Source organism: Anomalospiza imberbis, chromosome 9, assembly GCF_031753505.1.
Source record: "Anomalospiza imberbis isolate Cuckoo-Finch-1a 21T00152 chromosome 9, ASM3175350v1, whole genome shotgun sequence".
NCBI classification, from domain to species: Eukaryota; Metazoa; Chordata; class Aves; order Passeriformes; family Viduidae; genus Anomalospiza; species Anomalospiza imberbis.
Window position 1 is genome coordinate 7,531,914 of NC_089689.1, and position 14,942 is coordinate 7,546,855.

The 14,942-nt window shown below is 47.7% G+C and overlaps 1 protein-coding gene across 1 annotated transcript in view; it reads left to right on the top strand.

Moving 5' to 3' along the window:
• The window catches only part of COLGALT2 (collagen beta(1-O)galactosyltransferase 2), a 45,535-nt gene that overhangs the window by 21,378 nt on the left and 9,215 nt on the right, over window positions 1–14,942 (top strand). Inside the window, exons 2-5 of the mRNA XM_068199529.1 lie at window positions 7,113–7,223; window positions 8,623–8,740; window positions 9,942–10,076; window positions 12,696–12,900. Coding sequence (XP_068055630.1) covers window positions 7,113–7,223; window positions 8,623–8,740; window positions 9,942–10,076; window positions 12,696–12,900 — 569 coding nt within the window. The remainder of the gene's footprint in view (window positions 1–7,112; window positions 7,224–8,622; window positions 8,741–9,941; window positions 10,077–12,695; window positions 12,901–14,942) is intronic.

Sequence of the window (14,942 nt, forward strand, 5' to 3'; positions counted from 1 at the left end):
GTGGTGAGGCCTTGGCAGAGGGTGCCCAGAGAAGCTGTGGCTACCCCACCCCTGGCAGTGTCCAAGGCCAGGCTGGACAGGGCTTTGAGCAACTTGGGATCATGGAAGGTGTCCCTGCCCATGGCAGGAGGCAGAATGGGATGGGCTTTAAGGTCCCTTCCAACCCAAATCATTCTGGGATTCCATGATTCTATTGTGGAGAGTGAGGGGCAGGAAAATGAGTGATTTCGTGAGGTAGCATGGAAAGAGCACAGATCCTGGTGTGTACAGAAGTATGTACACACATACATCTGTGAGTCATTCACTTGGACTTGGAAGACTACTGAAGGTTTTAAAATCAGTGCTGCTGCCAGCAAAATCCATTATCCACAGCTGCTGAAGGGCACGGGGAAAGAGTTAGAGGGGAGCCCTGTGTGCTGCATTCCTGTGCTGTGAGGTCCTGTTCTTGTACAGCTGCCCAGCCTGGGGAGCAGCGCTGCTCCTGTTGCTGGTTCCACGCTCCCACGCAGCTCCCTGCCACCCATCTGGGCCCAGGTGGCCTGGGGACCAAGTTAAAGTAGAAAAAACAAAAGGTATTTCCAAAAGTCTGTCCTTAATTAAGGAAACCCTAGAAAAAATGGCAAGTCCCTACAAAGCCAAAAAGTCTTATATATACGTTAGAATTTTGGCAACTTATTTAAATGCTTAAGCAGTTCTTTGAACTTGGGCTGAATGTTCAGGCCCTGTTTATGAAGTGTGTGAGTATAATTGTGCTAAAATAAATGATTTAGATGGTTTGGATCTATCCAGAGTCCCTGGACTACATTGTTAGTGTGTTATCCCTGATCCCATGGGTACCTGGGAGATCTGAGATACCCAGTTTCAAATGCACAGATGTGAGGTAGGGCTAGCAGACTTGAAAATCATCTATTACCTGAATCTCATCTCTGCTGGATGAGCAGGAGCCGTATCTGCCTGTCAGTGGGGGAGTGTTTGGAAGGATACAGGGAGCCCTACTTGGTTTGCTGCTTTTTTGAGATGGTCCTGGGCAGGAGAACATAGAATAGTTGACAGTAACTCCATTTAAAATCATACAATAAACTAATCAAGTGGTTTAGGTTGGAAGGGACCTTAAAGCTCATCTTATCCCACCCCCTGTCATGGGCAGGGACTCCTTCCACTAGACCAGGCTGCTCCAAGCCCCATCCAGCCTGATCTTGGACTCTTCCAGGGATTTAATCTGTGGTAGAAACAAACATTTTCACAGCTGAAATTAAATCTCTCTTACTGTGCTTCAGAAATGTTTTGCTTCTGTCTTGTTTTGAGTTTTTTTCCTTCCTCTTTAGGATCCATCCCTTCTCTTCCAGTCTCTTCTAGTGCACTCTTCCTGGTCAAGGTAATTAATCCCTGGCTCTCAGTGGAAACTGCCACTTCAGTGGGGGGGTTATACTCTGACTTGGTTTTCTAAGCCTGGCAGCTTTCAGAAAAAAAGAGCAGGGAGAAATGACTCGTCTGTTACTTTATTTACCACTTGTTTTGGGAAAACTAAATCCAAATTTATGTTTGACTCATATTAGGGCTCTGTGGCTGGACTCTGCTTTTTCAGTTATTTTTGGCCGGGCTGATCTCACACCCAGCATGAGCAGGGCAGCCTGGGTGACAGGAGCTCAGCTCCACTCAGACCAGGAGCTCTTGGGGCTGCCTCAAGGGACTGAAAGCCAAAGGCTTTCATGCAGGATCTAAATTCAGAGGTTAAAACTCCCATCCTGTGCTCTGTTCATTGTGTGTTGTGGTAAAAAGCATGGGGCTGCTGGAGTAAATTATTAATAGTGGCAGGGGCTGGATGAAGTGGTGTGGATTTTTCCACTGCTCTGGGGTCTGAAGTCCCTGGAGTCTCCCCAGAGCACTGGGGAACCCCTCATGCAGTGCCTGTTGCTGCTGGCTCAGCTCAGAAGGTGCTCAGGAAGATGCTGAGTCCTGCTCTGAGGGCTGAAATTTGTCCTAGAATATTTGAGCACCTCTGTTAGCACAAGTTGTGGAACAGAGCACACAGAAATGTGCTTCCTCCATCTCTTTGGTGTGAGCTGTAACCTCTCTCTGAATGTTCTATTGCTGCTCAGCTCTCAGGAAAAGGGCCAAGGGGAGGTACTGGTGTTTTGTCCCCAGTTTCTGTGTTACAGTTGTTAGGAATGATCTCCTAACAGGCTTTCCATTGACTTTGGACTTGGCTTTGGAGGAGACCCTGTGGGTTTAGCGCACATGGTCATCCTATGGCTCTTGCTTCCATGGAACTCCATATTGGACCAGGTCCCATGGCAGGCCTCATGGGTGAATTGAACCCCTGGCTGCAGGCAGAGAGGAACCAAGGGAGACAGTTAAAGTGGATATCCCTGGGGCTTCCTGGAATTTGGTTGCATTCACAACTTAGTTCTGAAAGCAGCAGGAGCCCTGGAAAACCAACTGTGAACCATTTTCAGTGCAACCCCAGCACCAGCAGCCTCCTGACCACTGTCATCCTCTGTGTGTTCTCAGCAGGGCCGTGGGAAGGGCCCACTGGAACCTGGGTGTGCAGATTTGGCTCTCACAGCCATAAAGGGTGAGCCCAAAACTCTCCTCAAGCCCAGCAGTCTTCAAAACACTGACAGAAGGGGAAAGGAAAAAGGAGAAAAAGCTCCTTACAGCTTTTGTTTTTGAAGGCCGTCTGCCTCCAGCCAGTCCTCACTCAGCTCTGCACTGACCCCTGTTTGAAGCTGTCCTTCCCACCCTGTTTGCTGAAGGGAGAAGGTGGTAAATGTTAAATTCAGTAGGAAAATTACTGCAGGGCCCTGGCTGTGCAGTTTGCCTCAACTTGTGTCTCAGCATAACCCCATACTCTGACAAGCCAGCAGCACACAGGATGCATTTTGTCCTCTAGTATTTTTCCTATGCAGATGGTGAAGGTGAAAATCTTCTCCTCTGACCCAGAGCCTGAGGTAAATGAACTAAATAGCCTGGAAGAACAGGCCAGAGTGTGAAGAAGTGAAAAGGGGGGATTGTTATTTTTAATTCCCTTTTTGGGGAGGAAAAGAGGAGAACAACCATCAAAGCTTAAATTAACTCCTGCTCACAAACATAATTTGAGGAGACATTATCAAGCTAAAAATATGAGCAGTTTGTAAAAAGGAGGAGCTGTTTTCTGCATGTGCTGCTGCTCACATTACTTAATTAAAACGGAGGTGCTTAACATGGTGCTTTGATTTTCCAGTGTGCATGATCCATGAGTTTTTTTGGGAGGGGGTACTTTGCTGAGCATGAACAATGAGGGCTTGTGTCCATGGTACGACTCCTGGTTAAAGCCAAAGTAAATATTGAAGTGGTCGTAGTTCTGTCAACATAAGCCCCTGTACGAACATTCTCACTCAAACTTTTCAAAAATGTAACTTCTGTTTATTGGAAATGGGTTTAAATCTGAGTGGAAAAAGCTGCCATGTTACTGGAATAGAGGTGTCCATCTGGAGGTATGTTCTGGTCTATTTATTAAACTTTATTTTCTGAAAAGAGTAGGATGAATTAGAGTTCTTTTCCTCCATTTTTCCTAGTTGTGTTGCACAGGCTTTAGGTTGTAAATCTTGTAGGGTACCTTTTTTTCTCTAATTAAATCCTAGCTATTTTTAATCAGCTCTTGAAAATGGTGTTGCTGATTCACTCAAAAAACAGGATTTGATCCTGGTGCCAGCTCAACAATATTGCTGATAGACTCCCACACAGATAATAGTGCTGTGCATACCAACTTGCTTTCAGAAAATAAACCCAAAAATCCAGGCACTGCCTTAGTCTGAGGGCCATGTGGACAAGCCATGCTCCTGGTGAGCTGAGTGGAGCTGGGTTACAGTGATCCACTCTCTTCATCCTGTCAAGTGTGGATCATGGACCAGTAAGGATAAGAGGATGGAGTAAAAACACTTTTCCAGGACAGACAAGTGGGCAGAGGTGATAGCATCTCTTGTGTGATGTGTTCCCACCACTAAACTGAAGTCTTAGCTGTGTACTTGGCTTCTTGAAATGCTACAGAGTGCTACAGAAGAAGTGTTTATAACATGGAGTGTCCTGATGTGCCTCTCAGGGCTTGAGGAGCTCTTGCTCCCAGAGAGAAGTCCTGCTCACATTTTAATTAGCTTGTTTTTCTTGTGCAGGGGTTGTCATTTTAAAGAAAAAAAAAAGAAAAAAAAAAGAGGGAAAAATAAAGTATGTGCCTGTTTTTCCACACTGTGCTATTGCAAACACCAGAGCTGCTATATTTTTTCGACGGGAAAGGTGGACTGGTTCAGGTACTACAAAAAGAGTCAGTGCTGATACTGTTTGATCTTAAATTAATTATTCTGTAACAAACAGTGATAATTGCTTTTGTAATGGTTTGGGTTGTTTTGGGAGGAGGTTGGTTTGGTTTGGATCTTTTTTTGTTGGGTTTTTTGAGCTCAAAGCTGGAAGAGCAAAGGTTTGCCAAACTGCTAGTCATAGGGCGTGTTTCATCCAGGGTGGAACAGACTTTATTGCCTTTGAGGACTTTTGGGCTTAGAAGTGCTGCTGGGTTGGATAGTCCTGGAGAGAGCTGTCCCTCCTTTGTGCCAGAGCCTTGGCTGATCCATGCCTTTGAGAGGTCTAGTGGGATGTGGATTTACCTTCCATGTATTTACCTGGATTTACCTTCCTTCCATGTGGATTTACCTTCCATGGCAGCCTGGGCATTAAAGTCATAGCATCATGGAGTGATTTGGGTTGGAAAATACCATTTTCTTCCAGCAGATTCCTTGTGGGTAGATCTAGAGATCCCTTCAGCTCCCATTTGTTCATCTTGCTTCTGGCTGGAGGATATTAGCTGATAGTGTCAGCCAGGGTGAATTTTGTCAAGGGCCTGCTGCCCTACCAGGAGCAGGATGGAGTACTCCAGGTGTGATGGGAAGAGCATCCTTCATCCCCCTTGTTGTGCTTAGGGAGGGAGAGGTCTTCCTCTAACTCTGCCAATTGCTGTCATTCAACTTCAGGGTTTCTTCTGCTGGTCAGAGATTTGGGCTTTGTGTCAACTCTGAGCAACTGAGGAAATGGCTTTCCATCATGGTAATCCTTTCCTCTGAGGCTGGATGACTTTGCCTTTTCGTGTTGTCATGGAAATTTGTGTTTCATTTGAGAGCTCTGGGTTTCTATTGCACAGCCCTGCAAGCAGCTCCCCATCTAAAACATTTTGGGCTTGTGTGTGTACAAAGTTGAATGAAGAAGGATCTCCAGGCTGAGATGGGAGCAGCCAACATAAAACTGAAATTAGTTTGACATGTATGCAGCTGGAGCTTCCCCTTTCCCTGCCCAGACTGCAGCAAATCCCTTCACATGTCCCCACTGATACTATGTGAGGTTAGAAGGACTGGGATGAGGCTTGCTGAGGGAAAGAGGCATATGGACCTGACTCTGTGAGAGCTGTGTTCTTACTTTAAAGGCTCTCCATGGTCCTTAAGGCTGGTCCGGACCTGGAAAAGAGGATGTTGTGGGATGAGCTGCAACATTCCCCAGGGTGGCCACCGTCCTCTTGGCCTTGTTTGCGTGATGCCCGGTTGCATTGTGGCCCCAGTGACACCTTCTTGGTGCCACTGCAGCTCCAGTCACGACCATGAACATGAAGCCATTTCCCCAGGTGTCTGGTATTTTAGGAATTCTGGAGCTGTTTGCTGACTGTGCAGCTGGAACGTGGGAGGAAAGCAGAGTGAGACCTGTGAAATGCCTTGGTGGCTGTGGGAGCCCAAGGAAGTGTGTGAAAATGGGCTCCAGGGGATGAGCTTCATCCATAAAACACGTGGAGCAAGTTGGACTTACACCAAGTCGGCACTGAGACTTTTCTAGTCCAGTTTGAACATCATTGCAAACCAGATCTGCAGTGCAGCATGAGCCAGGCTCTTGGACTAAAGCAAACCCTGAAGCCATGACTAAGTCCAACCTTGCTGTGTCACAGGAGAGCAGTTAATGACACAGGAACCAGCCTCTTACACTTGCTGAACTTTCACTATTTATTGTTTCAGCAGACATGAATAAATATTCAACAAATAAGCCTCCTGGCCTTAAGTGATTGTGGTGTTCTGATTATAAATAAACTGAAAATCCAAGTTCTCAGTTCTTTTTTACTTTAAAGCAGGCTAGACCCCATGGGAATGGTATGTTCCTGTTGCACAAAGTGAAAAGGGTTCATGTCCTGGTTTTCATCTGTAGGGTCATATGGTGACTTGGAGTGGAGGTATTTTCCTGAAATAGCTTTGGAGTAGCTGTAGGGTTTGGGATGTTGCTCCTTTCTGCATGTCCTCCTCTGGCTACAAGGAGCTCTGGCTTTGAGTAAGGTGGAGGATGTTTTGGGAAGTGCCTTTGGGTCTCTGGAGCTGGAGGATAAAACAAGAAATGTATAGCAGTTGAGGGGAGCTTCCAGCAATCTCCCTCAGTGACGTTTCACACTGACTTTGCTGTCTGCACCAAACCTTGTGGGACTATTCATACTCCCAGAGGAATATGAAGGGATTATGAATTCCCAGTGGAGCTTGCTGAGCTGTGCCCTGCCACAGGACTGTGCTTTTCTGCCCATTCCAGCTAGGAAAATGGAGCTGCCCTTTCAGTGGTGGGATCTGACACAGCCTCATGCTGGGGGTGCAAAGCCCTGGTCTCAGGGAAGGCAGCTGGGGAGGAGCAGCTGGATGGGACTTGGCTCACTCGTCCTGTGAAGCCTTAAGCATCCCAGGCAGAGAGCAGTGTGTGGCCCCTGTGGGAGCATTTCCATGGGATTGCTGTCAGGGATGTGAATCTGTGCCTCCTGTTCCAGTCTGTTTAGCTCAACCCTGAGGGAAAAAAACCATTCTTCAGCGAGCGCTGTGTCCCTCCCCTCCACTAAAGGCACATTTTAGTCATTTGTTTCAGTTATTACATGGTTCTTTTGTCAGCCCACAGGCTTTGTGCCCTTCACCTTTCCACAGTGGAGGTCTCAGTTGCCAGCTGGGATTAAACCTTGACTGTGTCTTGTCTTTTTTTGGTGGCTGGACTGGACAGAGGGCTCCATGGTAAAGCAGGGGTTTAGGCAAAGTCACAAACCTCGCGCTAACGTGCTTCCTTTGCTCTTGCTTTGCCAGGGCAGCCACTGACCACAACATTGACAACACCACAGCAATCCTCAGGGAGTGGCTGAAGAATGTGCAGCACCTGTACCACGATGTGGAGTGGAGGCCCATGGAGGAACCCCCGTGAGTACCTGGGAAGGCTCTTGGCTGCACAGCCCAAATTCCTGAGGTTTTCTGTTTCCAAACCAGGAGTTGGTACTAAATGTCCAAGCGTTAAAATGTGGATTATTTACTTTCTGGAGTCTGTCCCATTAAAATTGTATTCTTAGGGAAAAAGGTGAGGTAAGGTTTCTGTAGCAAGGTCTCTGTCTTCAGTGAAGCACCTCATGCAGAATGTTGTGGAAGAAACTATTTTCCATTCAGTTATTTAGCATCCGTCTCTGCTGTCTTTGCACAGTAAACAAATTGCATCAAGAGCTACAGGGAATTAAAATTATCATTCTTTATTTGCAAGGAAGCAGAAAAATTATAGCCCATTCCATAGTATCTGTGAAAGCTCTGACACATCAAATATTCAGTAAGTGCTGAGCCAGAGAACTAGATTTAATTGCACATATTATGCCTTTACATGATTTACAGGACCATTGCTTTGAAATATAGTGTGCTGGGTTATTATTACTTTAATTTTTATTTATTTTTAAGATCAGCTGTTCCTGGGTTTGTTCTGTTTTCTTCCATCAAGGAAAATTACATCAGTTTCCCCTTCCTTTAGGCTTGAATTTATATTCGAGTTCCTCACTGCAGTGATGGGGAGTTTGTGGTACAAACCCCCAGGGAGTGCCAGTTTTATTGACATTTTTAATCCTTTCATTTGATTTGAGTTTCCTTCATCCTGCCAAGCTTTGCTTAAGTACTGCAAAAAGCTTTTGAAAATCTGAGCTCCTTCCCTGACTTATGCTGGCACTGTTTCAAAGTCCTGGATTTTTATTCCTCATTGGGATCTGCCCCTGAGTTCCCTTCCATCTTTGTTAAAAAGCCATTGCTTTTGGAACTGATCCTGAAGGCAGAGCCATGCATGTGACTTTGCTGTGCTGGGGCTCGTGAGGCCAGGTATTGGGGGATTTAGGGGCTGCTCCTGGGATGTGTTAGCAGTTCCTTCTAATGCCCAGAGCCCCAGGGGAGGCCAGGCTGCCTTCATCTTCACATCCCAGCCCTGCTGGTTCTGCTGGGCCAAGGGCAGCTGGATTTGCAGCCTAGCAGAGGGCAGATGAGTTTGTACCCCAGGTCGGGCGGGGTCAGGATGCTGCAGGTGGGTGTCATCAGAAAACTGCACTGCTTTTTCTCTGGTGCCTTCTGTGCTCATGCCAGCACAGAAATTGGAATTATTCTCCCTCAAAACCTCTCTAATGCTGTTTTGCTTTCATAATGAAGGCAGCAATAGAACTCTTTCTTTCCCTCCTCTCTCCCTCCTCTTTCCCTCCTTCCTTCTTCTTTCCTCCTTCTTCCTATTTTTTTTTTTTAATTTTTTCGGTGTAATAAAGCCCAGACATGGATTACAGTCACTTTTTTATTTCTTTTCTAGGTCTTACCCAGAAGAAATTGGGCCAAAGCATTGGCCAAGCTCTCGATTCACTCACGTGATGAAGCTGCGCCAGGCTGCCCTGCGCACTGCCCGGGAGAAGTGGTCAGACTATATCCTGGTAAGCACGAGCTTTGATTTATTACCTGGCCTCGGGCAAAAGCTTTTCAGGTGCTCGCTTGGGTACTGGGGGCTGTCAAAAAGTCTTCCCTCCAGCTCAAGTCAAGTTGAGGTGTTGTGGGTCATTTCTTGGTCTGGCAAGCCAGAGACTTTGCAGTGAAGGAGGTGAGTCCTGACTTAGTTTGGAGCTTTCTCCACGGGCATCAGGATTGAACACAGTCCTGCTGGTGAGAGATACCTGCAAGGGTCCCCCAGGTTGAACCCCCACCTGGTGAAATATAAGGGAAATAGTTGTGCAGAGCAGTGGGAAGATGCTGCCTTTGGTCACTGTGAGGGGTTGTTCCCAAAGCCTCCAAGCAAGGTGAGGTGTGAGGGCAGTTGAGGAGTTGTTCTTGATGCTTTTCACAGAATGAACTCATCCTGAATTTCCAGTGATGTTATTTTCCCTGGCAGCTCCCTGGTCCCTGTGCTGGCATGAGGTTGTATGGAGTCAGGGAAGCTCTCTGCCCATCTCATTGCTGTGCCCAGGAGCAGCTGCCCCCATGTTTCCCTGTGACAGCCCTGTGCCCTAGGGAGTGAAACCCACCGGCTCACTGCTTTTAGGGTGTTTTTTTGCTGATCTCATGGAATAATAAAGTTGTTAAGGCTGGAGAAGGCCTGAGATCTCTGAGTCCAGTTGTTGACCTGCCGTGTTCACCACTAAGCCACATTCCCAGGTGCCAGATGCACACATTTTTAAAACACTTCCAGGGATGGTGGCTCCACCCCTGCCCTGGACAGCCTGTTTCAATGCCTGGCCATTCTTTTAGAAGGAATTTTTCCTAATATCCAATCTAAACTTCCCATGGTGCAGAGCCCACCCCCCCAGCTGTCCCCTCCTGTCAGGAGTTGTGCAGAGCCAGAAGGTCCCCCCTGAGCCTCCTTTTCTCCAGGCTGAGCCCCTTTCCCAGCTCCCTCAGCCACTCCTGGTGCTCCAGCCCCTTCCCCAGCTCTGTTCCCTTCCCTGGACATGTTCCACCCCCTCATTGTGAAGAGCCAGAGGTGCCCTAGCAGTGGCAGCACAGGGGACAGGCACTGCCCTGGGCCTGTGGCCACAGCAGGGCTGCTCATGTGCCTCTGGCTGCCTCATTTCCAAGAGAGTATCAGGGAAATCTTATTGTTTCATCTGTTAACAGGGTTTTTTTTTCCTCTTCCTTCTCTAGTTTACTGATGCAGATAATTTATTGACCAACCCAGAGACCCTGAACCTGCTGATAGCAGAAAACAAGACCCTGGTGGCACCGATGCTCGAGTCCCGCTCCCTCTACTCCAACTTCTGGTGTGGCATCACTCCCCAGGCAGGTGACCTCGAGAAGGGTGCTGGAGGGCTGTGTGAGTGGTGTCCTTCAGGGGCTTCTGCCCCTGTCTCTGGAGCAGCAGGCATCCTTCCTGTTCTCTGGGCTTTCCCATCTGCTGCTGTAGCCTTCTTCTGAACAGAAACTGCTGTAGCTCTGAGGTGGTGTTAACATGTGGTATGATCCCACACAAACCATACTGATAAACAGAGCAAAAATTTTTAAGGTGGTTCTCTGCTTCTGTAATGGCCTTAAAACCCTTGGTGCATAATTTTAGGCTATTTTTTTGTATAGTGATGCTATTCCAAGAGGAATTTGCTTTTCTTTCCACAGATCTCCATTGTGTCTAAGTTATCTTTCTCATCTATGAACAAGATTTTTGAAGTGGGGCAACATCCTTTGCCTTGTAGGGAGTGTGTGTGCTGAAGTATACATGTAACAGGTACTGGTGCTGAGCCTAAAAATTAGAGTTTCATGTTACCTTTCCAATGGTACCGTTTCATGTTACTTCTGATCCACATAACAACTGCATTGGGTCAGAGCACAGGTTCATCTGCAGATGTCTGGGGAATAGTACAAGGATAGGGCAAAAAAGTGAGTGTTGCTTCCCCAAAATACTTTTCTTTCCTCTGGCAATCCCCTTCCGGGGTTTTGAGGAATATATTTGTCTTTAAAGCTCTCAATGATTTTTTTTTTTTTTTATTCTGCGGAAATCCCTGTCTGAATCTATTTTTTGGCACCCACACCATCTTCTGGCAAGGAGTTCCACAGTTCAGATTGAGTAATTGGATAAAAAATAGCAGGAAAAGGTCCCGAACTTTCCAAATTCTTGGGAAGTAAATAGCGAGATAAGAAAGGGGGTGTGACGAGGTGTGTTCACTTGTTTCACTTGGGTTTGTTTGCTTTGTTTGAAAATGGAGATATAAACTTCATAGCAAAGGTAGTGATTGTGCTCTAAGCTTTTAAGGCTAAGTCCAGAGTCAGCCAGGTTTTCCACTGGGGTACATCAGCCCTGCTTTTCAGGCTGAAGTGCATCTCTGCCCATGTGCACCAGCCCCAGCCCTACCTCTCCAGCAGAAAGTTTCCACCATTACCAGCACTGTCTGAGGAAAGGGGAGAGGAAAACCAGCAAAGGCATCTTGCAAAATTTGGTTAAAAGAAAAAAAGTCCTGCTGGAGTGAACAGGAAAAGTTCTTCCTTTATTTTTTCCTTTTGTCTTGCTTCTGCATGCGGTTCCAGGGCTTCGTGTGCTCAGCCTTGCTCTCCCAGGGGACTTGGGGAGGGAATCACAGCTGGAGCACATCCTGAAACACAGCCTCCCCCCAGCACAGAGCCACAGTGAGCCAAGCCCAACCCCAGACAGGCTGACATTTATCTGTCACGGAGCAAACTTTGGGAGAGGCAGCAGTGTGGGGGAATTGGAGCCCTCCTTGCTTACACATGATTTATGAGCAGGGGACAGGCCCAAAAACCCAGGGTGAGCCACTGGAAGAGGAAAGATGAGTGTCCATCATCTTCACTTGTGGGCATTCTCAGGTGTCTGCTAAAGGGTGGGTGTGTTAACCCTTCCTTTGGTGGGAATGCCAGTCACATCTCTTCCCACCTGCTCCTTCCTGTGGCAGTCAGGATGGCCGTGTTTGGGATATCCCATCCTCACAGTATGGTCACAGTGTACCCAGAAGGCAGAGGGAGATGGCGGATCCATAACCAGGCACATTGCACCACACTGTGGCCCCACACAGCCCAGGGCGGAGCAGTTCTGCTGGCTTTTGCTCAGCCAGTGCCTGAATGCTCATGGAAAATAGAATATAAATGGAGCTTTAACTTCTTTTAGTGACTCATTGTTTCTGTAAAGCCCAGAATCTGCTCTGGATTCAACCATCCAGATGTCGGTTTGATGCTCTAGGGTTTTCTTCCTGGAGGAATTCAGTGTATTTATTTCCACATGAGCCACACACTGTGGGTGTTGCATCCAGAGTCCTGGAAGTCTGGCAGAGCTCCTTGGTACAGGGAATTACCCAGGAGCTGACTGAAGGGTGTCCCTACACAGAGTCAGGAGTGAGTATCAAACCTGATTGCCCCAGGATGGAGGAAGCAGGGATTCTTACACAGCTGATGGAGACTGAGATGTTGCCTTCAGTGCAGTGACAACGAATGATTCTTTTTAAAGATATGGGTAGGATAGAATTTATGGATAGAATTAATGTGCAGATCCTACTCTCCGAGATACTAAACGGACTTTGTGCTTGTTGAACGTGGAGGATGTCGTGGATGCTCAGCAGCTTCCAGGATCAGGCTGGAGAGTCTAAGCACAAAAAGGGCTTTGAAGAACCAGGAGAAAATAGTCTGAGATTTGAAGCTTCATTGCTGGGGAATTTTGCAGTGGAAAGGTTGGCCTCTCCAAGAGCTCCTATAAAGTAGGGAGAAGGTCAATCTTTAACTTTTGGGATGAAGACTGTTTCTAAATACTTGGCTGAGCCATTTCCAAATGGGAGCCACTGAAAAAGCTGAGAGTTGAGCCCTGGTGAACCTCTGCTGGAGAGCTCAGGGTGTGAGCTTTTGCTAAGGAACAGCTTTGAAACAGGAATCTCTTGTGACAACAGCCCCTCTTTGTGGTTTCAGGGCTACTACAAGAGGACCTTGGAGTATCCCCTGATTCGGGAATGGAAGAGGATGGGCTGTTTTGCTGTCCCCATGATCCATTCCACGTTCCTCATTGACCTGAGGAAGGAGGCCTCTGCCAAGCTGGCGTTCTACCCCCCACACCAGGACTACACCTGGAGTTTCGATGATATCATGGTCTTTGCCTTCTCCAGTCGCCAAGCAGGTGTGTCCGGGGCCTCTGCTGGGGAGGGCTCGCTCCTAGAGAGCCACAGACTTCCACTGCCCATTCACAGCCCAAAAGTTCTGGGTGGACTTCCATGTGGAGTTCAGACCCTGTTCCCTTTCCTCTCTGGGATCCGGTCAGGGATAACCAGCAGCAAGTGACTGGAAAGGCAGTTTTGGATTTCTGCTTGTTTCAGAGGCTGTGGGGGCTGTTCTTGGCATGGGGCAGGATTTCAGAGACAAAATGTGTGATTCCACCCTTGGTTTGTGTCACAGCAGGTGAACACAGGTGGGTGCTGGGAGAGTGGAAGGTGGTCTGGGGGTGAGGTGTCTAAAATTACCGCTTCCATGAGGAAAGGGGTGAGGACAAGAGACTCTTCTTAAACCATAGGATCCTAGAACAGGTTAGGAGGGACCTTACAGCTCATCTCATTCCACACCCTGCCATGGGCATAGGCACCTTCCACTAGACCAGGTTGCTCCAAGCCCTGTCCCGCCTGTCCTTGGGTACTTCCAGAGAGAGGAAATCTCTGGCTATTGATGTTTTAAGAGAGCTCCAGGTGTTGCTGAGACATCACTGTCTCTTAAGTGCCTTGTGCTGCTGCTGTTCATGCTTGTGGTGAGGATGTTTAGTCCCATTTCTTTCTGGAGAGTGGCTCTTGGGAGTGTCCTGTCTCCAGCAGAGTCCAGGCTGCCAGGCCTGTGTGTAACAGTGTCAGAGCTGAAGGGGGCTCCCAGGACTGTAATGGCCATCTGTGTTGTTCTTTGCCTTCTGTGTTGAAAAGGGAAAAGTTGGGGGCATTATAAGGAAAAAGGGATTGCTGAAACCTCAGCAGCACCCGTAAGTGCCTTCTGAACAGAAGTGAGTGGGTTGGTGACTTGGTGGGGTGAATTATCAAGGAAAAGTTGTCCATGAATCCTCTGAATGATGTGCAGTTGGTGCTCCCTGTCCTCTGCAGAAGATGTAAAGTTAAGGAGAGCAGGAAGGCCTGCTCTTGGGAACAGGCAGGCAGGGAGAAAGCCAAGGGAAGAAGGATTGCTGTTGTTCTGCAGGCTGAGCCTCCCTTCCCACTGATCCCAGAGCAGCACAGCAGCCACCAGCTGCCTGTAGCTTCCCTTATAGTGGTGGGTCTGGTTGGCAGGTCTTGACAGCACCAAAAATGATGTTGTTGTCTTGGCAGACTGAGCAGGGCGTTCTCAAAATCAGCTGCGAGAGGATGAGGAGTGTCAGATAAGATGAATGGTGGAGGAGAGGCAGCAAGAGCTGAAATTGGAACCCTTGGGAGGCAGAGGTGAGAAGTGAATTGCAGAGCAGCTTCAGGATCCTGACTTTGAGAGTCAGGACATGAGTGCAGAACCACAGAGTCGAGACCCCAAGGCCATTCAGTCCAGTGTTTCCCCAGCACTGCCACATCCATCACTGAACCATGTCCCCAAGTGCCATGTCTTGGCTCCAGAGGAGAGTTGAGGTTTAAGTTGGGAGAGCAAAGCAGGCTACTTAAAATCTACCCCTCCACTTCTTCCCTCTGACAGCTGTCCCAGAAGTGCAGCCTCCAACCCATGTGGTAACTGCAGTGCATTAGCTGCAGCTGCTTCAGAAATATTTCAGGGATTCAAAGCCATCATTTTTTCCTTCTGTCCTAGAACACTAACTTTTTCCAGGACTGACCCATGACATGAAAGGTTTTGCTCCAGCTGTCTGGCTTGCTGATCTGCTCAGATTGTTGACTTGTGTCCTGAGCTCAGTTTTGTCACCCAGGATAAAAGGATGACATCCAAGTTCAGAAATGTGAAAAATGTGTGAGCTTCAAGGGAAACTTCTTTTTGGAGTAATTTTACTTACTTTCCCTTAAGTCAGAAATGATACTGGCTTTTGTCCAGGCCAAAAGCTATTCTTAACAAACCATCAATTTCCAACAGGGAATCTGCTGCTGGAAACAGCTGTTCTGTGATGCTCCAAAGAGCATCCCACCTCTGAGAGAGGACGTGGCCTGTGTGGGAGTCCTGAATCTGAACAGAACTCAGAGTGGGTGTGTTATTGCC